We start from the raw sequence: 22,339 nt of genomic DNA on the forward strand, positions 1-22,339 counted from the left end.
ATTAATTTTAATGAAATTTGAGAGCAGTTATATAGATAGTTTGCATCTTCAGCAGTGCATTAATTTGCAAATGATGGGGCCAGCCTTTAAGAATAGGGTGCTTCTTTAACATTTAGGATCAGATTGCAAAAATAATTACTTTCTCTCTTTTTTTTTTTTTTCTTGCCAAGATAAATCACTTTTATCTCTATAGGAAAGGGAGGATCTAAAAATATATATATAAATTACATTAGTAACACAACATAAGAAAAAAACAGGGGAAACAAAACCAACAGAGAAGTCTGTATGATGCTAATCTAACCTTTTTATAAAAAGGCCCTGCATCAGAAATTCACAATCCTACCCACTTCTAAAAATATATTTAGACATGTACAGAAGCGGTGGGCTTGTTTTTAAATTGCCTTTTTGTAAAAATATATTAAAGGTGAATAGAAATCCTCTCTCCCTGCCCCCTATCCAAGCCCCGGCTCTGTGCTGGGGATTGGAGACCAGAGGTAACTCTCTCATCATGTTCTAAACCTTGGTTACAACCACTCCCAACCCCTCCCCAACTCACTTCACTTAGAACCTGAAACATTAAAAAAAAAAAAGAAAGAAAAAAAAAAAGCACTTTATCCTCTTTGGAAAAGCGTAAATCTGAGGGTAAACTTGCTTTTCATTTAAAACACAAAACAGCAAACAGCCAGCTCTGAGAGCCCAACTCAATTAATCAGAAACCCAGTCAAATGGAGGTTGGGTTTCAGCTCCACAAAACTTTTAACAAAGAAACAGAAGGGAAAGAGGCCTGGAACCAGGGGGGATATGCTAGCAATTAGCTGCCTTTGAAAGATCAAGGGGAGGGGGGTGTTAATGGGCAGAAGGGCTGGGGTCCTGGTCTTGGTTACAGCAGTCAGGGCCCAGTCAGGCAGTTGCCTACACAGGGACACAGGCTGCCCTCCTTCCCTCCCCTCACTACCCTCTGTTGCTTTGAAATCCCCAAGAAAAGCAAAGCTGGGCAGAAACAGAGGGGAGGGGAGTGGGAACCTCACGTGCTAAGGGGGAGGTAGCCAGGCTTTTTTGCCTTTGGTGTGCATAGATGGAGGACTGCTCGGCCCCCGGGGCCCCCAAGACAGGAAAAGGATATGGGGCTAAGGGACCCCTGATTCCAAGGAAGGAGAGTAAATGTCGGGCTGTGGAGAAAAGAAAGACAAACTGGAGACACGAAGACGACCAGGGAAGCCTCACATATTCCCTGTGGCCTGCACGGTAGCTGTTAAATTCCCCAGAAGCACTGGGAAAACTGAGGTGAAGTCAAAGTGGGTGGTAGAAGACAATGAAGCACTCCACTTGGGCAGTGCCGAGATGGAGAGAGGGAGACGTTCTCCATCCAGTCCAGGTCACCAGGGAGGCAAGACAGGTGGAGCTGGAGGGAGCTGGGGGAGGGGGAGGGAGGGGGTGGGCACTGTCTGGACAACAGAAACACTCACAAAGGGAAGAGGGGGTGGGAGGTTCAGATGATCTGCTCCTTTACAGGTGGGCATCTCCGCTCCTAGGCTCGGGCTCCCCCCACATCAGCACTCTGCTTGAGCGTCCACCTGACATCTGGGAGTGTAAAGGTCCACGAGTGAAGATGTGAGTCCTGAAGTCTTCTTCAGACCAAGACCTCAAGGTGGGGAGAGAAGCAGGGAGGCTCCTGATGGAGAACCTGGGGTGAGCTGTCCTGCCACATCCTCTCCAGAAGGTCCAGGCTGTGCTCTGTGGTACGGGTGAAGGGATCAGGCCGTAGAGCAAGGGCTATCTGCTTCAGTGGCAGATGCTTTCAAGGCGTTTGGGAGATGGTCTTTGCCTCCTGGAGCCCAGCCAAAGCTATGTGGAGAATGTTCTGTAGCACCTCAAACTCTAGGCAAATCCCTGGAGCTCACCCTGGGAGAGGTGGCGTCAACTGTAGCCACCCAAAAGTACTTGCCTCCAATGGGCTACAAAGTCTCGGTCAAAGTCTTGGGTGTTGGTCCTCTCCCCACCTTGAGAAGTGACAGGAATCTCTCTTCTTGCCAAGGATGAGTGAAGTCAGCCCATGGCCTTTCTAGGCCACTCTGGAAATGGCCCACGGTGGGGCAGTACGAAGACTCTGGGCCCTCCTCTTTATTTCCATGAAGCATTTGGCAAGAGGCGGCAGAGGCCAGAGGCTTCTCCCAGGAACGAGTCTTGAGTGGGACACATCCATTGGGCTAAGAGGAGGCAGGAGAATGGGCAGAGGTGGGCAGGCTTCTGGAGACAGGGCTGGAGCCGCAGAAAGTGTTGAGCACTGGGCCTCCCACTTCATGACCAGGGGAATACCGAGGGGCCCAGGCTCTCCTCATGCCTCTCCTCATCCTGCTTTCCAGCTTTAAGTGGGGATGACAGTAAAGGGCAGACAAAGCTGGTGAAAGGGAAATGGATTGGGGCAGCAGAAAAGAGGGCTCTAGTCAGCTGGAAACCTCTCCCATTTACTGGCTACTCAGAGATATGGAAAAGGAAGGCAGGATGCTCCAGTGGAAGCAGGGAAGGGAGTTGAGGGAGTAGGTGAAGGGGCCCGTGGGAGAGTCCAGGCCTTTGGTCAGTTCCAAGAAAGCAGGACAATGCGCCTCAGCACCTTGTCCGGGGCAGGTAGGATCCAGGAGTGCCCTGAGAATTGACAACGGAGAAGGCAATGGGGGTGAAGGGGTGAGGGGCAGGACACAAAGGGGATCACAGAAGCACTTTGCCATTTCTGTGGATTTTCAGGATACGGCCGAGTCTCTGCTTTGCTGTAGCCAGGCCCTTTTTGGGACGCTTTCCTGGTCCTGCTTGATTGCTCTGGGAGCCAACTGAAGGGCGCCGCTGGGTCAAGAAGACACCAGGGGCCATGGGTGTGGTGCTGCGGTTTGCCTGGGCCATGCCAAAGGCATTGGGACGAGCAGTATACTCATGGTCAGCAAGACTTCCTGAGAGGGCCTCTTGTTTAGGCTCAGGCGGAGGCAGGGGCGAGGAGGAGGTGAGAAGTTGGGGTGTAGTGGCCAGAGTTGGAGCTGGTACTGCCACGCTGAGATTAGGCTCTTGAGGGCGAGGCTGTTCTACCTCCTTCAACAAAGGCTTCTTCTTGATATATTTCTTCTTTTGGGCCTTCTGTAGCTCCTGCGGGGGCAACTTTGCAGCTGCTGCAGCCAAGCCTGTCTCAATGGAAGCTACCCGGGTCCCCTCACGCACAGGACAGTCCTGCTTCGGTAGAGTTGGGGTCACACGGGCTTTAGGACTCCATGGAGCATCATCTGAGTTCTTCTTTTTCTTGGGTCGAGATTTCAAAGCAGGGTCATCATCGCCAGACTCCAGGGAAGGGTAAATATACTCTGCATCCTTGAAGCATGCTCCCAAGCTGTCCTGTTCATCGAGACTGGCGTTCTCCTCCTCCTCCTCGCTCTCGGTTCTCCAGTATGATGGCCGCTTGATGGGCCACTTCCCTGGGATGCGCTGGGAAGCAGGACTGCTAGACGCTGTGCCCAGCCCACTGCTGGAACTCCCACTGCTTCGGTCCTGCCCCCCGGTCCACCAGGCCTGCAGGCTGGAGGTAGCGGGCGAGGATGATGAGGACTGAGGGTTGGCCGTGCACAGCATGCCCTGCATGGCCTCCTGAGTGCTGGGAGAGGCAGGGGCCTCGGTGAGGGCAGCATAGTCAGGTCCCCCCACCTGCCTGCTGGCCTTGAGCAGATCAAGAGTTCCACCAGCTCCACTCCCATTTCCAAGCTTGCCTTCGACCCCTTCTACCATGTCCTCATCTGCTGTATAGTCCTCCTCAATGTCAAACTCAACTTCTCCTGGTTCACGAACTCGCTTGGGGTCAGAGCAAGGCTTCGCACGGGGCAACTTTCGGGGAAATTTTGGTCTTTTTATCAGAGTCGCCTTCTCCTTTCCCAGTCTCTCATCAATCTGCAGTTCATCATCTGAATCCAAGCCAAATTCATCCTCCATCACCTGTTCTGCCACCAGCCTAGGCTTGTCTACCTTCTTTGCGATCTTGGCTCGCCGAGACTTGGATAAGCTCTTTACCCTCTTGGCACTGCCATTAGACGTCAACAGGGCCAGCGGGACCTCATTCCCATCAAGGTCCAAGTCTGGCGAGTCATCATCTGAGTCATTCAAGCAGGTACCAGTGATGTTGAACTTTGCTTTCTGGGAACAGCCTGTCTTCAGTGCCTGATGACTGTATGTGTCCATGAGATTATAGCTCAATTGGCCAGCAGGCCCCAAGGCTGAGCTCTCCTTGCCCTTTCGCTCTGCCTTCTTGAAGAATTCCTTGGGCTTCAGGCCTTTCTTCTTTGAACCACTTTTGGAGGGCAGTGACAGCCTGGACATGGATACTGAAGTGGAATGGGCTGGCCTGCTTAAGGGAATGGAGCTGGCTGGGAAGATCCTCTGCAGCCCAAAGATATTGCTTGTCTTCCCAACGTTCTGTTGGAAGATATCTTCCACCAGGCGAATCTCCCTAGACAGATCTTTAATGAGCTGTACGGTCCTCACTGTCTCCGGGATCTCATCCTCGTGGTCTGGCAGAGCTTCTTTCCTTGTCCAGGCTCTAAAGGCCAAGTTCAGGGCTTTACCACCACGGACCAGGTAGGAGGCAGGGTGTCTCCTGTTTTCTCGCAAACCTCGAAAGACGTCCAGGATATGCTTTCCCACATACCAACAGATGGTCTCAAAGTTGGGGAACTTGAAGAGGTCTTCTGTGCTCAACCGCTTCTCAATCTCATAGACTTTGAGCTGCATTTCAATGTTAAGGCTGTGTAAGAAGTTCCCTCCAAAGACAAGGCAGTCCATGGGGGTCAGCACAGCATGGATCCATCCTGCAGGCATGAAAAGCGTCTGTCCTTGCTTCACAGAACACTTGTAGCACTTGTCCACCTGGTCCCCAAAGAACATCTCATTCTGGTTAGAGGAGCTGCTCCAGCACTCAAAGAGAGTCAGGTTGGCATTTGTTGGGCGGATCAGGTAGAAGATCTTCTCACCCTTGAGCACATGGTACCAGACCGAGCTGCCACCAAAGTCAATGTGAAAGTCTGTATAGCTATCCCGCACGCTCATGAGGCAGTACTTCTGCACATTGGGCCTCTCAAAGATACACTCCTCTGGCCACAGGTTCTCCACCCATGAGAGCTTCCGAACAATCTTGGGTGTCTCCACAAGGTTAGCAAGCCTGGTATCAGAGAATTCCAAACTAATGACATTGAGGACTTTCTCCCTCTTCCCGCTATAATAGTATTTCACAAAATCACCAAGCTTCATCTTGCAGTTGGCCTGGCGGGTCACATCAATCACATCAATCTCTTTGTCAGAACCAACATAGTGTTCCACATCCCTCACAGTGAATGATGGTGAGGGCAGCGTCATCCCCAATCCATCCTTCTTCGAGACCAGGATGGGCACACTGAAGCTATTCTCTTCCAGGAATTCCACGGTCAGCTGACTTCCAGTGGGCTTCAGAATCACTTCATCCGAGCTGTCAAAGGTCCTACTCCGAAGCTCTCGAATGAACGTAGGGCTTCCCGTCTTCACTGGCTTCCCCTTGTGTGTATCATGGCCTTTTGAAGATACACAGCGTTTTTTCATGATGGGGGGCCCATGTAAGACCTCACAATTGGGGCAGTGGTAGAGGTCAATGTCATCAGCCTTCTCCTCTTCAACACCAACACAACTGCCATGAAACCAGTCCTGGCACATGTCACACTGGATCATGAAGCGGGTGACATCGTAAGGAAGCCGACAGAGGCAATACACCGGTACCGAGGCCATCTTCGCCTGGCCTTGGAGCGTCCTGCGGTGGGCCAGGTTCTCAGCGTCAAAGGGAGCGGGAGGCGGCAGCACGCATTCTCTCTGGACGAAGGGAGAATCTCTTCACGCCTCTCAAACTGACAGGAACCTCCTCACGCCCCAAACCTGACAAGAACGTATTCGGTCCGGAACCCTACAGGGACCTCCTCATCCGCAAAGCCGCAGGGATTCCTCACGCCCGCGGAGCTCAGTCCCGCCAAAGCGCCGGCGGCCGGGCTCGCTCCGGAGCTGCTCAGCGCCTCGCTCAGCGAAGGTTCGGCGACGCGCACCGAATTCTGGGATCGTCACGGCAACGCGGCGAACCTTTCTCGCCTTGTTCTCGAGCCACCCGCTGGGTCGCGCGGCCCTGGTCACGCGGCCCTGGCCGCCCAGCGGTGCTTCAGGGCAGCTTTCTCCACAGCTCTGCCCCGGGCCCGGCCGTCAGGGCCTACTGGAGCCCGCGGCTCGGGCTTAGGCCGGCGGCCGCCTGACGAACAGGCAAGCGGCGGCGTCGCTGGGCCGGCAGGAGATCGCCGCGAGCAAACCAACGCGGAAGGAGATGTACCGGCGGCCCGGTTGGAGAAAAAAACAGCCCGAAAAATCGCCGGGAGAAGCCCGGTGGCGGTGATGGGCAATTCAGAGTAGTCAATCTCTCTCATTTTTTTAATGCTTTTCCATCATTTGAAGATGGCAATAAACAAGGACAATTTCCTGGAATGCCCATTGGGATAAATGGATTAGTCAGTCTTTAAGTGTCATCAAATTCATAAGGACAAGTTGAAGTAAGTAGTCAGATGATATTGGACATTGATTCTAAAATGTGCAGAAAAGGAAAGCTACTCGGGAATACAAGAATGGTTCATTCATATTTTTCCTACTTATACAAGTGAAAATGCTATGGTTATGATAACACGTTTAGTGGTGGTTCCTTTCTAGGGTACTTCTCAAGATACATTCATCTTTTGCCCATTCTTTCCAGGAGGTTGCAAAGCCCATAGGGATTCCTGTGGCTTTGTCAAGAGATGAGTGTATGTCTTTGCAATAACCCCAGCGCTTTAAGAGTGACTACTGTAAGTATTGGCTTTTCAGAATTGTCCCATCTTTTGGGCTACTCATTTCCAAAGGAGACTACAAGTGATTTGTTTTCTATTTGTTTTACATACCACGGCAACAATGACAAGATCTAAGCTTTTAGCAATAGGAAGTTTTTTTCCCTAAGGCTTCAGTTATGATGGAAAAAAACAACATATATCAAAAACAACATATATCAAAAAACAACATATAATCTGTACTTCAACATACTAGGTGGAGCAGAGGGATTTACAGCTCAGAAAGCCAGAGGTCCACTGACACTTAAGGACTTCTGCCAAGAAGAAAACATCTGTGAAAGGACAAATAAGGACATAGACCTATATGTTGAAGGCATAAAACATCTTACAGTATGAGAAGGGCTCCTGGGATGAGAAACTTTTCCTTGACTTGTGTGTGTCTAGGGGAGTTAGCTCTACTCTGCTCTAGATTCCTAAACAATTTTGTGCATACTTCCATTATATGCTTACTATATTCTATTTGTTATGTATGCTTATCTGTCTCTCCTCCCCATCCCCCTCCTACCCTAACCAGCAGCAAGCTCTTTCAGACAGGGAATCACGTCTGACTACTCTCAGCTTTAGAGCCCAACACACATATAACTTCTTAATTAATATTGCTTGAATTTATTTATGAGAATAGTCTCATTTTGAACCCAAGGCTGGAGTAGTGAGTGTCATTAGTCAACTTTGCACTGATGAAATTTCTTTTTCATGTCTGGAAAAAGAAATCAAAATGTCCGTCAGCCAATTTAGAGTTGTTTTTTTTTTTCTTTATTTGGTGCCCATCCCCCCCCTTTCTTTTTAAATCATGCTTTTGCTGAATGGAAATATTGCTTTGATGTGATTATGGACACATCCTCTGAAATGGGGTTTTTGATTAAAAGACTATAATCTAAAAGTAGAAGTTAAGCATAAAAGTATAAAATCATTTCCCCTGAGGGAAAAAACATTGCTCATCCAGTGACAGGATTTTCATGTTCAGTCGTTGGCAAAAGGGAAACATTCGAAATCTAGTTTGAGATCATTTTTTGTAACATGGTGTATTAACTAGGAATTCATTAAGCTACCAGTAAAAGAAAACCTAAGTATATATGTGTGTGTGTATATATATATACATATATATATATGTATATATTTGCTTAAATGAAAAGGGGTTTATTTTTCTTACCTAGTAAGAAACCTGGAAACATGTGGCTGCTGATGTTAGTTCAGTGGCCCAAGGATATCAGGCCCATGTTTCTATGATTCCCTTAACCTTTCCTTGGACTCACAGGTTAGTTGCCGCAGCTCCAAACATCACATCTACATTCAAGGCAGGAAGTAGGTGAAAGGGTTGTTTCAGCCCAGCCACATCTGTTATATTTTTCTATTAATTAATTTATGTGTTAGTTTATTCATTTATTTATTTAGGCTGTGTTGGGTCTTTGTTGCTGCACACGGGCTTTCTCTAGTTGCGGCGAGCGGGCGCTACTCTTCATTGCGGTGCACAGGCCTCTCATTGCAGTGGCTTCTCTTGTTGTGGAGCACAGGCTCTAGGCATGCAGGCTTCAGTAGCTGTGGCACGCAGGCTCAGTAGTTGTGGCTCGCAGGTTCTAGAGCACAGGTTCAAAAGTTGTCACACACGGGCTTATCTATCCCACAGCATGTGGGACCTTCCCAGGCCAGGGCTCGAACCAGTGTCCCCTGCATTGGCAGGCGGATTCTTAACCACTGTGCCAGCAGGGAAGTCCCCACACATCTGCTATTTTTTAATCAAGAAAGTAAAAGCATTTCTATGACCTTCATCAGTGGACTAAGTCTTAATTCGTGGACTACAAAGATGTTACATGGTCATTTATAGATACAAGTAAGTCTGAGGGAAAGAGCTCCAGTGTAAGACAGTAAAGTACCTTGTCCAGGGAGTTGGGAATGGCTATTGGGGAAGCAATCACCAAAGTCAATCCCATAAGGCAATGTGACCTGATGGAAAACGGTGCATTGAATAAATTCAACTTTAACGCTAAATTGGCATAACTCCACTGCTGTTTATCTTTATTTTCTTAGATCTTAACTTCTTTACCTTAAAAACAGAAGTTTTCATATTATTCACCAAGCATTGCACACTTGAGAAACAGAAAATGCTGGTAAGAATACAATGATGCACTACCAAACGTGAAATAGCTAGTGGGAAGCAACCGCATAGCACAGGGAGATCAGCTCGGTGCTTTGTGACCACCTAGAGGGGTGGGATGGGGACGGTGGGAGGGAGGGAGATGCAAGAGGGAAGAGATATGGGAACATATGTATATGTATAACTGGTTCACTTTGTTATAAAGCAGAAACTGATACACCATTGTAAAGCAATTATACTCTAATAAAGATGTTAAAACAAAAACAGGATACAATGATGGCTGCATAATCTACTTGGTGATAGATCTGAAAGCCCCTTCTTTCTAGAACTTTGAGCAAATAATTTCAACTCTCCTACATATCAATGTTCTCTGCAAATTAAATGGGTCCAAATGGATAATCTCAAAATTCTTTTCTGCTTTACCAATTTATTATTCTATGATATGTGGTAATAATCTATTAATTGAATAAATGTCTTGAAATCCTGGAGTTTAGAAAATTATTGAAATTAAGAATTAAAAGTGGTACAATCGCTGTAGAAAGGACTTCAACATTGATATACCCCATGAGTAAGCAATTACACCCCTCAGTATAAACACCAGAGAAATTCTTTCACTTGTACACTAATAAATATATATATATAAGAACGTTTACAGAGATACCATTCGTATGGAAAATACCCAGAAACTATTCAAATGCCAAAAAAGTGGGGAATAAATAAATAAATAAGCTGTAGTATGTTCACCCAATTGGTTATCACAGGAGTTAAAGTGAAGTACAGCTAGTTGGAACACCATGTATGGTCTTATAAATATAATATTGAGAAGAAAAAAATTAGTCTCCTAAGATTATATATAAAATTTCAATACCCTTTTTATAAAGTTAAAATAACTAAAACCAAACAACATGTGTATTAGAAATATGTAAAAATATAAAACTAGGTATGCTTTCAAATGGCAATGAAATGATTATTATAAGAGTCAAGGTAGTAATTACATTAGAAGGGAAGAGTGACGAGTCCAATGGATAAGATGGAAAAGTTTCCCAGGTAATGTTAACTACTGTCAATGCTCTAATTATCACACTGAGTAGTAGATTCATAGATACTTTTATAGGATTTTAAATAAATAAGTAGTTGAATAAATAAATACATACTTGCATACAAAAGGCCAACGGACTGATAGATTATATCAAGAACAAAGGATTGGGCATCCCTGGTGGCGCAGTGGTTGAGAATCCGCCTGCCGATGCAGGGGACACGGGTTCGTGTCCTGCTCCGGGAAGATCCCACATGCAGCGGAGCAGCTGGGCCCGTGAGCCATGGCTGCTGAGCCTGCGCGTCCGGAGCGTGTTCTCCGCAACAGGAGAGGCCACAGCAGTGAGAGGCCCGTGTACTGCAAAAAAAAAAGAAAGAAAAGAAAAAAGGATTACGCTTAATCCCTTTCTGTTTACTTAAATTTCAAGTAAAAAAAGATTTATAAGTCCATATCATCTATGGAAGTTATTTTAGAAAAGACCTTTAAACTCATGGTTTCATTCCGTATAGAAAACAAATGACGCCAAAATTCACTCACCAAAAATAGTAGAAATTTTTGGTTATTTAGGATGTCTTCTATTAGACCACCTAGTCGTTTAATCAGTGCTAATAAAACAAGGAAGGAAATCACAAGCATACCACACCCTACCCTGAAATCCAGTCCCTCTAAGGATGACAACAGTCACTATTCTCTTTTATCACCTGTCTCATCCCTGTTCTTCTCTGGAGTGAGGTCAGGACAGTGACATAGGAGGGTCCATCCACCGCATCTTCCTGAGCAGAGAGGAGGTTTTAGAAATGACCCAGTACTCGGTATTTCAAAGCATGTCCTCTACTGGGTGAAATGAGAGATTATCAAGAGATGATTTAAACCACGATGAATCCCCAAATAATGAGGAACACAGCAGATGAAGACAGGCAAAGAACAATAATGAGGAACACAGCAGATGAAGACAGGCAAAGAACAAGACATTGAAATGTACTGACACAGATGCCCAAACCAAAGCAATTCATTTGTTCTATATTACACACACACACACACACACACACACACAACTGTGACATTTACTGTTATAGGCATGGGGGCTATACATCAATGAACATAATAAGCTAAGTCTTTGCTCTTTAGAACTTATATTCTACTGGAAAAGACTAACAATATTTAAGTAAACAAATCAATAAACAAGATAATTTAAAAGAGCAAAAGTGAAATGAAGGAAATAAAATCATGTAGTATAATAGAGACTGAGGGGAAAAAACATTGCTTTAAAGCACAAATGACTTCTAACTTTTTACGATCTTCAATCCATGCAAGCTTTGAGATTGCATCAGTACTGATTAGAACAAAACTGCAGCCCCTTATGCTTATAAAATTGACTTGTATCGACCAAATTCAAGTGTCATTAGTCCCACGTATCTGAAGCTACTGAGACCTACTAAAATATGTGGAGAGCACACACTGCTTCACCATTCAGCCACTCTGCAATCAGGCTCCTGTTTAACCCTCTCCTTACCCCTTCCTTAAAATCCTTCAGAAATTGAGGTGACCACCCCTCCTGTAATGTCCAGGAGCTCTGAAGCAGAGTACATTTCTTTTACCAGGCCCCATGCTTCTGACATATCTGAGGGTGATATCCTAGGGGAATTTAAATGTATACATAATTTTTATAGGCATAGATTTAGAAGAGCATATTACATATTCAAATATATATACACATATCTATGTTTGTATGTATGTATATGTATATCCATCCTATCTTGGGATCCCATATTTTGATGAAGTTTCATACCTAACACACATCTTGGGGCATCCATTTACACATGGCTTTGAATTAATAATCATGTAAGAAAATATCTAGACTCCAACAAATGTGCAACATCCGCAAAGTCATTGATTAAATCTTAGTGAGAAGTTTACAAATTCTCATATATAAGTTTGTGGTTTTTTTCAGCTTGTAAGCCTGATCCAGAGCTGCTATCAGAAAACTGACCCCCTCTGCTCTCAAACATGACATCTGCCCTTGATTCTGAACATAGGTGGTCATCACCAGCAGAAAAAGAAATTTGATTTTGGAACAGATTTCTTGAGTTTCCAGTTCAATACCTCTTCCTCACTAGGTAACAGGCATCAGTGAGAGAACTGTCCAAAAGATCTATTATACAACCATTGCATCGATCCAGTTCAAGACCAGAAAGATCAAGCAACAAACCACACACTGGAAGCATTTGCATTAAACAATTTATTGAATGCCCAGCCGGTCTGGAAACGCTCTAGTGTCCTGCTGGTTGTAAAGAGTGTTGAAGCCCTACCTTACCTTCCCCAGTTACAAATGTTTCAGACAGAAAACCTTAGACCACGCGAGAGAATCCAAGCAAACGAAATGTTAAAGTCATGCTCATCTGCTAATAGACCCAGACGCTGTCTCTCACCACTTTTGAAAACTCATATTTGCAAGTATGACCCACTTCATTTCTAAATCACCGTAGTTCAACCAGTGTCCAGAACCAGGATGTCAGTAGGTTTCTGATGCCACGCTTCTCCCTTTCTCTGAAATGGTTCCCAGAACAAGGGTTAGCTCCATTTAACACATTGTATAGAACAGTCTCTCTCACATTGAATAGAAAGGTTAATGCGTCCTCAGGCCCTCAGAGAATCTATAAAAGAGGAAGAACAGCATTATGAGGGGTTGGGATTATTCCGCTAGGGATGCTTTCAGGGCTTCATTTTTCCATGGTAGAAACAAAATCTCTTGTTTCCAAAGCAAGATGTCAACATGATTTTTAGCTGTCAACCACTTTTTGTGCAAGAAGTTCAGTTTTAGATAGCAATCACTTTTTTGTGCAAGGAATTCAATACTTATCCTTCTCTTTCACTATAATAAAAGTAAATATATATAAAGCTTTTTAACCAAACTAATTGCAAAGCTATTTAGCTAACTCTCAAATTATTGCAGGAAACTCAACCAAACAGAGAGATGATTTATGTCACAAAATATTTGTAATAGTCTGCTAACATAAGTGATATGTGATTTGTGGACATATGAATTGTTTGCCTTTCTGGGTAACTAACTGGAAATCCTACACACTTTGATAGTCAAAGGCTTTCTTCCACAAACGTTCATCTGTAGTTCATTTGTCTGTAAAAAGTCAAAGGCTTTTTATTTCATATGGGCAGCTACCTAGTCGGTATAGACCCTGAGAACAAAGCAAAAATGGACTGAGTGTCTACATTTTTCTCCTTTCATCTGAGTGTTTGGTCCATATAACTATTTGAGTACAAGGCTTTCTCGGAGTTTTTTTTAACTTTAATAAAGAAAAAATTAGTTCTTTGTTTCTAACCATAACTAATGAAATGAGGCTCCAGGCAACACATCACCAAGAAAGGAGAGGTTATACAACTTTCTGAGAACTCAGTGAAGTAGAGAGCCATTTTGATTACCTGTAACCACGAGTTTCTACTTGGATTGGCTCCTTTTATTTCTTAGGTTCAACTCGCATTTCTCAAAATACCAAATGCCTGATAAAATGCCTTAAGCATCTTATCTCTCTGCGTGGCATTGAAAATGTAGTTTTGAGACTCAAGAACAGTTACCACCTTTCTTGTGTTCCACCTGAGGTCATAATGGCTCAGGAATAATATTTTTCTGCAGAGAGCTACCATGATGTTATTAATAAATAGCTACTCTGCTGACAAATCAATATTCGGCTCCTAATCAGTATGGGGGTGTTGTTCTCATCTCTTGTTTCTGAAATGCTGAATGCTTACAATTTCAGTTGCAGCCCAAAATAGTATAGCTATGGTTATAGTCATGGAAGTAAGAGGTTTTTGTTTGTTTGTTTGTTTTTTGCAGTAGGCGGGCCTCTCACTGTTGTGGCCTCTCCCATTGCGGAGCACAGGTTCCAGACGCGCAGGCTCAGCGGCCATGGCTCCCGGGCCCAGCCGTTCCGCGGCACGTGGGATCTTCCCGGACCGGGGCACGAACACGCATCCCCTGCATCGGCAGGCGGACTCTCAGATGTTCACACTGCTCCCTGAGCAAGCGACGGTCCCCACCTTCAGCGTCCTGAGGGTTACGGTGCCTCTTCTTAAGCAGTGGGGGTGCTCGGCGCCTCTTCAAGTCTACGTCAAAACGCCGGGAAACGGCCGCCACCTCTCGCCCCCAAGTCCATCTCCTGCACCCTCCTCTTCCCTCCCTCCCCTGAAGATTTCTTTTCAGAAAACAAGGAGGCTTAGCCGCACACACCTCATTGACACTGACCCCTACCCCCCCCTCCACCAGCGGAACTGAGCCTTTGTGTGGTTGGGAGGCGTGACAGTGCTGGCCAGGAATTGGAAAGTTGGGGCCCAGTCCCGCGCCCTTCAAGGAGCAAGTGGGGCTCCCTAGATCTCTACACTCCAGACGTTCCTTGTTTGAGAATAAAGTGATAGCAGGGAAGACTCAGGACTCCTAGGGTCGGAGAATGCACGTGGGTGCCCTCACAGCGGTCAGGAAGGAAATTAAGGTGCATTCCAGTGACATCCTGGGTGTGAATTTCTCCTGCCTGCCTGTGGTCCTGGGCTCCGAAAAGAAACACACCCTTGAGGCAAGAATGTGGGTAGGGACAAGGCACCACTGGAAGCTCCCCTTGACTGGGGACAGGAGACCCCATTATCTCCAGGCTCTGTGGCTTGGATCACCCCAGGAGCCCGAGCTGCTGCTCGTATTGCTTGCGTCAGCCCACTGCTCAAGATTTCACAGAGGGGTTCCTGCTTTCCAAGAAGAGGAGACGTCTGGGATTCTCTTTGGTTCTCAGCTCAAGGCTAGTTAACATCCTAGTCAGGCCTGTCACCTTTTCGGGGCTCTGCTGAGAATTAGGGCCCACCCGAACTGAAATACACCCAGACCAAGAGCCTGAGGCAAAAGTCTTACCTTTGCCACGGTTTCCAGGTTTTGCCCCCTCACCTCAAAACCCTCTAAGCATCCTGGAAACCACTGGTAGCCTCCACTAACTGAAGGCTTTTGTGCCAGCTCAATAGTATCCGTGGTTACCTTCCAGAGGGGCACAGGGAGGAACCCAGGCTTATAGCAAGGTTTACCAAAGACACGAGGAACATTCCCTCTACCCAAGCAGTAGAAAGCAAGAGATCTCGAGAGGATTCCTAGGGGTTCTGGGCTTTTTCTCTTCCTCTGAAATCAGTTTCTCAATCTGTGAACTGAACATACTAATGTCTGCTTCTATTTATCTTCTGAGGAAGTGGGAAAAGATCATAAATGAGGGCTTCAACTTGCTTCCTGAACTTCAAGGAGCTCTCAGCCTCTTGGAGAAGATAATTACAGAAGCATAGTGTGTGAGCACAAGGGATAGAGATTGGTGTGGGAGAACCCTGAGAAAGGGAAAGGGGAAAGAGGGGGCAGAGACAGTGTGTTTGAGGAGGTGACTGGTGACCTTCTTGAAGAAAAAGGTATACAGTTTTCCTGGAGCCATGGTGGGGGAATGGTCTCCTTCAGGCAGAGAAGTTAGCATGATCAAAGGCAGGGAGGGAGCCTCCAAGCAGTCCTGTGCTTCTGGGGAAACAAGTCAAGTGATAGGAAGAAGGGAAGTCAAGGGAAGGAGTGCAGAGAGAGAAAGGAGAACAGAGGTAAAGATGTGGGGATTTAATTCTGGTTTTAGACATGTTGAAAGTTACATTACCCTTGAAAATATTGGTATATAAATATGCAGTGCTCACTTTATTTTCAAGTATCTGTGTGTCAGGCACTATTCTAGATGCTGTGCACACAGAAGGAATAAAACAAAGTCCCTGTACTCATGGAGCTTATACTGTAGTGGGGGTGGGAGAAGAAAATTTATATCTTAATTTAAAATTTATATAGGTATAATGATTTGTGACTCCAGTTTCTGTGTTAAATGATGAGTTTACAGCTGTGTATCAAAAACAAACACACAACTAGTTAATTAAATAAACAACTAATGTCATGAGTCAATAATGAGTGTTTATAATTCTGAAGCCTGTGGTAAAGTATATGTGTAATGTGTCAGTTCTGGTAAGAAAAAAACAAAGGATCACCAAGAAAAAGTAAAGTGGGACTAGGAAAGGATAATGGGGGAAGAGCTATTTTATATGGAATACTGAGAAGTCCTTCCTGAGGAAGAGATATTTAAGTAAAGATTTATTAATGTGAAAGAGTGAGTCATGCATACGTATGTGAGAGAAGGCTCCAGGTAGAGCAGAGGGGAAGCATAATTGCCTTGGAACATGCGTGGTGTAATAAGCGTGTTTTCTGGGTATTGGGTCAGAAAGGTGGTCAGAAATCCACTCTGGTTGCTCAGCAGAGCACAGACTAGAGGGGAGCAAGGGCAGAGGCAGGGAGTCCAGTTAGGAGCTACTGCAATAATCCAGAGGAGATGTAATAGTGGCTTAGATAAGGGTGGTAGCAGTACAGTTGGTGAAAGTGATCAGATTCTGAATCTATTTTGATGGTAGAAAGGACAGGATTTATTGATAGACTGGATGTGTTGTGCAAGAAAAAGAGAAAAATTCAAGATTACTTCAAGTTTTGGGGGCTAAGCAAATGGAGGCTTGGAACCATCAGCTGAGAGAGGAGCAATGGTTTGAGGAACAGGTTTGGGAAAGGGAACTCAAGAATATGTTTTTCTACAAGGATATATTGTACAGCATAGGGAATATAACCAATATTTTATAATAACTTCAAACAGACTACAATAGATAAAATTTTGAATCGCCATGTTGTACACCTGAAACTAATAAAAAAAAGAATTTGCTTTCAACACGTTAAGCTTGAGATGACTGACATCCAAAGGAGAAGCTGAATAGTCAAGGAAGAGGAGGGGACTAAAGATAAACACATACATAGCGCTCAAGAAAGAAGTCTAAATTCGGGATTTTGTCAACCTGTGGGCAATAGTTAAAAACCTCATAGGAAAGTATGTAAAGTGGGTACAATAGTAACCTAAGCATTGAATCTGGGAAATGCCAATATCTAAGTGATTAAAAAGTAGAGTTAAGAGGAACCAGGAGAATGTGGTGCCTTGGAAACCAATGAGATAAAGATTTTCACAGGGGGAAGAAATAAACCACAGCACACAGATTCAGAAAAGGGAGTCCATAAAATGAAGACAAAGAATTTTCCATTGGCTCTAAAAAATAGTACGTCACCCAATTGCTTATTAAGAACAATTTTGACTGAGTGTTGGGGGAGAAATGGTGAGCTGAGGCAGAAATGGAAAGCCAGGAAATGCAGACAGCCCCTGAGAAGCACTTTCTATGAAGTTTAGCAAAGAAGAGGGAGAAGAATTGGAACAGGAGGTTAGGGGTTGGGTCTTTGTCATGTTTACAAGCTGAGGGAGAGAAACCAACAGACAGGGAGGAGTTTAAATTCAAGACAGAAGGATAACTAACAACCTCAGAAGACATAGAAGCAACAGGGATAAGGGAATAAGGAAGTCAGCATTACACAGAAGGGATAGCTTTGCTCTCTGAACAAGGAGAAAGAAAGGCTCCCTCTGGATATGGATACATCTGTGTATGGTATGTTGGCTGGAGAGCAGGAGTTGAGAGAGATGGTGACCAATGGTCTCAGTTTCTTAATGAACTAAGGTCCGTAGTCATTCACAAAAAGTGAATGGGAGGAGGTATTAAGTAAGGAATTGAAGGAGAGTGAAAAGGCTTTGAATAATCTTTGAAAAGAAGAGAAAGAAGAGAGGAGATAAGAGAAGGGAGAGAAAGAGACTAAAGGAAGTACTAAATGCCCAGGCAAAATTTGAGACCATGAATTTGTAACAGACCATTTTGCATGCTTGTTTGGTTTTTATGGGGCAGGATAGCATATGGATGAAGCTGCAAACTGCCTGGGCTTGCACCATATCTCCCTCATGTGTCATATTTGATGGATTCTTAGATGGAAATTGTCACATTTAACACCACTGAAATCAGGTTTTATCTATCAAATGAAGGCACCTTACAATCAGAATTGCAATCTTTTCTTTTGCTTTTATCAGATAATGAGATGTCTACAATTGACGGTGTCTTCTATTTGATGTAATACTTTGTACAAGTTACTTAACCCTTATGAAACCGATTTCTTGTGTGTAAAATGGGCAAAAATCTCCCTATGGCTAGTGAGGATAAAATGAGTTCATACATGCAAAGCACTTAGAATGGTGCTGCAGGTAGCAAAGTGTTTGTTAAATGCTAGTTATTATTTTTCTCCTTCAGTGCTCATCTGACTGAATGGAGGAGAAAAGAACGGTCATGATCATATTGATCCTGTGTTAGAACTTTTTTGGGCAAATGCTGACAAAGGAGAGGGATGCAAAGGAATCAAGGGTATACACAGGTTAGAAAAAAAGAAGAGACGAGGGGTAGAGAGACAAAAGACTGGTTGGAAATGAAGAAAACGGAAGCCCTGTTGAAGGGAAAAAACACGTGTAAGAGGAGTAAGAAAGGGGACACTGAAAGGTACTAGTCGGGAAGAGGGATATTCAGGCTTCAGATTTCAGAGGTGGAGCAGCTCTGTATTCTGAGCACAGCCTCTGAAGTGAGTGGCTGAAGCGAAGTGAAGGTAAAGACCACTGTAGTTGGGCTCCAGCTGTCCTATAATAAGTAGTAATAAGATATAAGTATAATAAGATAATAAACTGAAATGGTCACCCCAGCTTTATAGCAGCTGAGGGTGTGTGACATTGCTGTCCCAACCAGAAATCCTAGGACAACTCTTTAAAAATATATATTTTTATACATATATATGTATAAAGACTTTAAAAATATATATTTTTAAAAGCCTAGCTAGTGTCTGCTCATTTACTTTTTTTCTTTTCTTTATGATATAATTACTTGGCACTGGAAGTTTTGACCTTTAGTAAAACTTTTTATAGTGCCAGTCTAGAAAATAATGCTTTGATTAAACATTTCTCTTAAAGACAATTTACCAACTTGCACTTGAAATTTAAGTAGTCATCTTATGAATATGTTTATTTAGAAGATCTTAAAAACTATATATTCTGCTGTAACATACATTTAGAATCCCTTGCTTAGGGCAATTTGGAGAGATTCTTGGAAAGAAATATGTATCTTTAATCTGAACCTTACTAATAATTGCAAGAGGAAAATGGCACACTAATTCTAGCATTTCGATAAAAAGAAAGCCACCATCAAATCACTTTAATGAAAGATTTAATACTCTGTTAAACACATAAGTTTGCTTAGTTTGATATCTTACCCTGTGGTTTCATTTCCACAGACTAGCCTCTCTCTAACAATGACACACATTTGATTAGCACCTACATTTTACAAACATTATTTTCATATATATGGTCTCACATTTATTCTCCTCTTTCCCCCCCCAGTTTGCTGCTAAGGGAATTTCCTTGAGAAAGTTAGTTGGTAAGAATTAGAACATGGTTCTTTTTCCAACACTTAGCTTTACACATTCTCATGTATCTGTCCTAAACAGTGTGCTTGTACAAACACATACACTGACTGTCACCCTCTATTCTCTTCACACTAGTCTATCCTTATTCCCCTATTGGCTCCCCAATACCAACTGGGAGGGAGCATATGGCAGGTACAACTTACTGATAGAATAATTTTAACAAGTTACATCTGGAATCAATCCATTACATCATCATTCTGACTTGTTAAAAAATATTCAGGAAACCAACGGGTCCTTTAAAATGACATGACGCTAAATAACTGGTTTGACTGGCATTTGTCATCCGGAGAGTTGTTTCAGTTTTGTGCACTTGCAGACTAGGCTGAAAGAATGACTAGTGGAGAAGTAAATAGCAATTAGCTGATGTGACCCATGGGTAGATTTTCTGATTTTTGCCACTTGAAGCAATTCTCAAAGACATTTAAAAGGACTTCCGATTAATTTTAATGAAATTTGAGAGCAGTTATATAGATAGTTTGCATCTTCAGCAGTGCATTAATTTGCAAATGATGGGGCCAGCCTTTAAGAATAGGGTGCTTCTTTAACATTTAGGATCAGATTGCAAAAATAATTACTTTCTCTCTTTTTTTTTTTTTTCTTGCCAAGATAAATCACTTTTATCTCTATAGGAAAGGGAGGATCTAAAAATATATATATAAATTACATTAGTAACACAACATAAGAAAAAAACAGGGGAAACAAAACCAACAGAGAAGTCTGTATGATGCTAATCTAACCTTTTTATAAAAAGGCCCTGCATCAGAAATTCACAATCCTACCCACTTCTAAAAATATATTTAGACATGTACAGAAGCGGTGGGCTTGTTTTTAAATTGCCTTTTTGTAAAAATATATTAAAGGTGAATAGAAATCCTCTCTCCCTGCCCCCTATCCAAGCCCCGGCTCTGTGCTGGGGATTGGAGACCAGAGGTAACTCTCTCATCATGTTCTAAACCTTGGTTACAACCACTCCCAACCCCTCCCCAACTCACTTCACTTAGAACCTGAAACATTAAAAAAAAAAAAGAAAGAAAAAAAAAAAGCACTTTATCCTCTTTGGAAAAGCGTAAATCTGAGGGTAAACTTGCTTTTCATTTAAAACACAAAACAGCAAACAGCCAGCTCTGAGAGCCCAACTCAATTAATCAGAAACCCAGTCAAATGGAGGTTGGGTTTCAGCTCCACAAAACTTTTAACAAAGAAACAGAAGGGAAAGAGGCCTGGAACCAGGGGGGATATGCTAGCAATTAGCTGCCTTTGAAAGATCAAGGGGAGGGGGGTGTTAATGGGCAGAAGGGCTGGGGTCCTGGTCTTGGTTACAGCAGTCAGGGCCCAGTCAGGCAGTTGCCTACACAGGGACACAGGCTGCCCTCCTTCCCTCCCCTCACTACCCTCTGTTGCTTTGAAATCCCCAAGAAAAGCAAAGCTGGGCAGAAACAGAGGGGAGGGGAGTGGGAACCTCACGTGCTAAGGGGGAGGTAGCCAGGCTTTTTTGCCTTTGGTGTGCATAGATGGAGGACTGCTCGGCCCCCGGGGCCCCCAAGACAGGAAAAGGATATGGGGCTAAGGGACCCCTGATTCCAAGGAAGGAGAGTAAATGTCGGGCTGTGGAGAAAAGAAAGACAAACTGGAGACACGAAGACGACCAGGGAAGCCTCACATATTCCCTGTGGCCTGCACGGTAGCTGTTAAATTCCCCAGAAGCACTGGGAAAACTGAGGTGAAGTCAAAGTGGGTGGTAGAAGACAATGAAGCACTCCACTTGGGCAGTGCCGAGATGGAGAGAGGGAGACGTTCTCCATCCAGTCCAGGTCACCAGGGAGGCAAGACAGGTGGAGCTGGAGGGAGCTGGGGGAGGGGGAGGGAGGGGGTGGGCACTGTCTGGACAACAGAAACACTCACAAAGGGAAGAGGGGGTGGGAGGTTCAGATGATCTGCTCCTTTACAGGTGGGCATCTCCGCTCCTAGGCTCGGGCTCCCCCCACATCAGCACTCTGCTTGAGCGTCCACCTGACATCTGGGAGTGTAAAGGTCCACGAGTGAAGATGTGAGTCCTGAAGTCTTCTTCAGACCAAGACCTCAAGGTGGGGAGAGAAGCAGGGAGGCTCCTGATGGAGAACCTGGGGTGAGCTGTCCTGCCACATCCTCTCCAGAAGGTCCAGGCTGTGCTCTGTGGTACGGGTGAAGGGATCAGGCCGTAGAGCAAGGGCTATCTGCTTCAGTGGCAGATGCTTTCAAGGCGTTTGGGAGATGGTCTTTGCCTCCTGGAGCCCAGCCAAAGCTATGTGGAGAATGTTCTGTAGCACCTCAAACTCTAGGCAAATCCCTGGAGCTCACCCTGGGAGAGGTGGCGTCAACTGTAGCCACCCAAAAGTACTTGCCTCCAATGGGCTACAAAGTCTCGGTCAAAGTCTTGGGTGTTGGTCCTCTCCCCACCTTGAGAAGTGACAGGAATCTCTCTTCTTGCCAAGGATGAGTGAAGTCAGCCCATGGCCTTTCTAGGCCACTCTGGAAATGGCCCACGGTGGGGCAGTACGAAGACTCTGGGCCCTCCTCTTTATTTCCATGAAGCATTTGGCAAGAGGCGGCAGAGGCCAGAGGCTTCTCCCAGGAACGAGTCTTGAGTGGGACACATCCATTGGGCTAAGAGGAGGCAGGAGAATGGGCAGAGGTGGGCAGGCTTCTGGAGACAGGGCTGGAGCCGCAGAAAGTGTTGAGCACTGGGCCTCCCACTTCATGACCAGGGGAATACCGAGGGGCCCAGGCTCTCCTCATGCCTCTCCTCATCCTGCTTTCCAGCTTTAAGTGGGGATGACAGTAAAGGGCAGACAAAGCTGGTGAAAGGGAAATGGATTGGGGCAGCAGAAAAG

At 44.8% G+C, this 22,339-nt stretch overlaps 1 protein-coding gene across 2 annotated transcripts; it reads right to left on the reverse strand.

Moving 5' to 3' along the window:
* Positions 1-2,706: 2,706 nt before the first annotated feature.
* Positions 2,707-5,862, reverse strand: LOC307057620 (histone lysine demethylase PHF8-like; the record flags this gene model as incomplete). 2 transcript variants are annotated; one of them, XM_079710795.1, is made up of 2 exons in its annotated part: positions 2,707-4,161; positions 4,465-5,781. In XM_079710795.1, the coding sequence occupies 2 exons, from the start codon at positions 5,779-5,781 to the stop codon at positions 2,707-2,709; spliced, it is 2,772 nt and encodes a 923-aa protein (XP_079566921.1). The 2 variants fall into 2 exon arrangements, with proteins under 2 accessions (XP_079566921.1, XP_079566922.1); XM_079710796.1 differs by having other exon boundaries at positions 2,707-5,862.
* Positions 5,863-22,339: the final 16,477 nt, after the last annotated feature.

The sequence above is a fragment of the Hyperoodon ampullatus genome (assembly GCF_949752795.1).
Source record: "Hyperoodon ampullatus genome assembly, chromosome: 8".
Lineage (NCBI taxonomy): Eukaryota > Metazoa > Chordata > Mammalia > Artiodactyla > Ziphiidae > Hyperoodon > Hyperoodon ampullatus.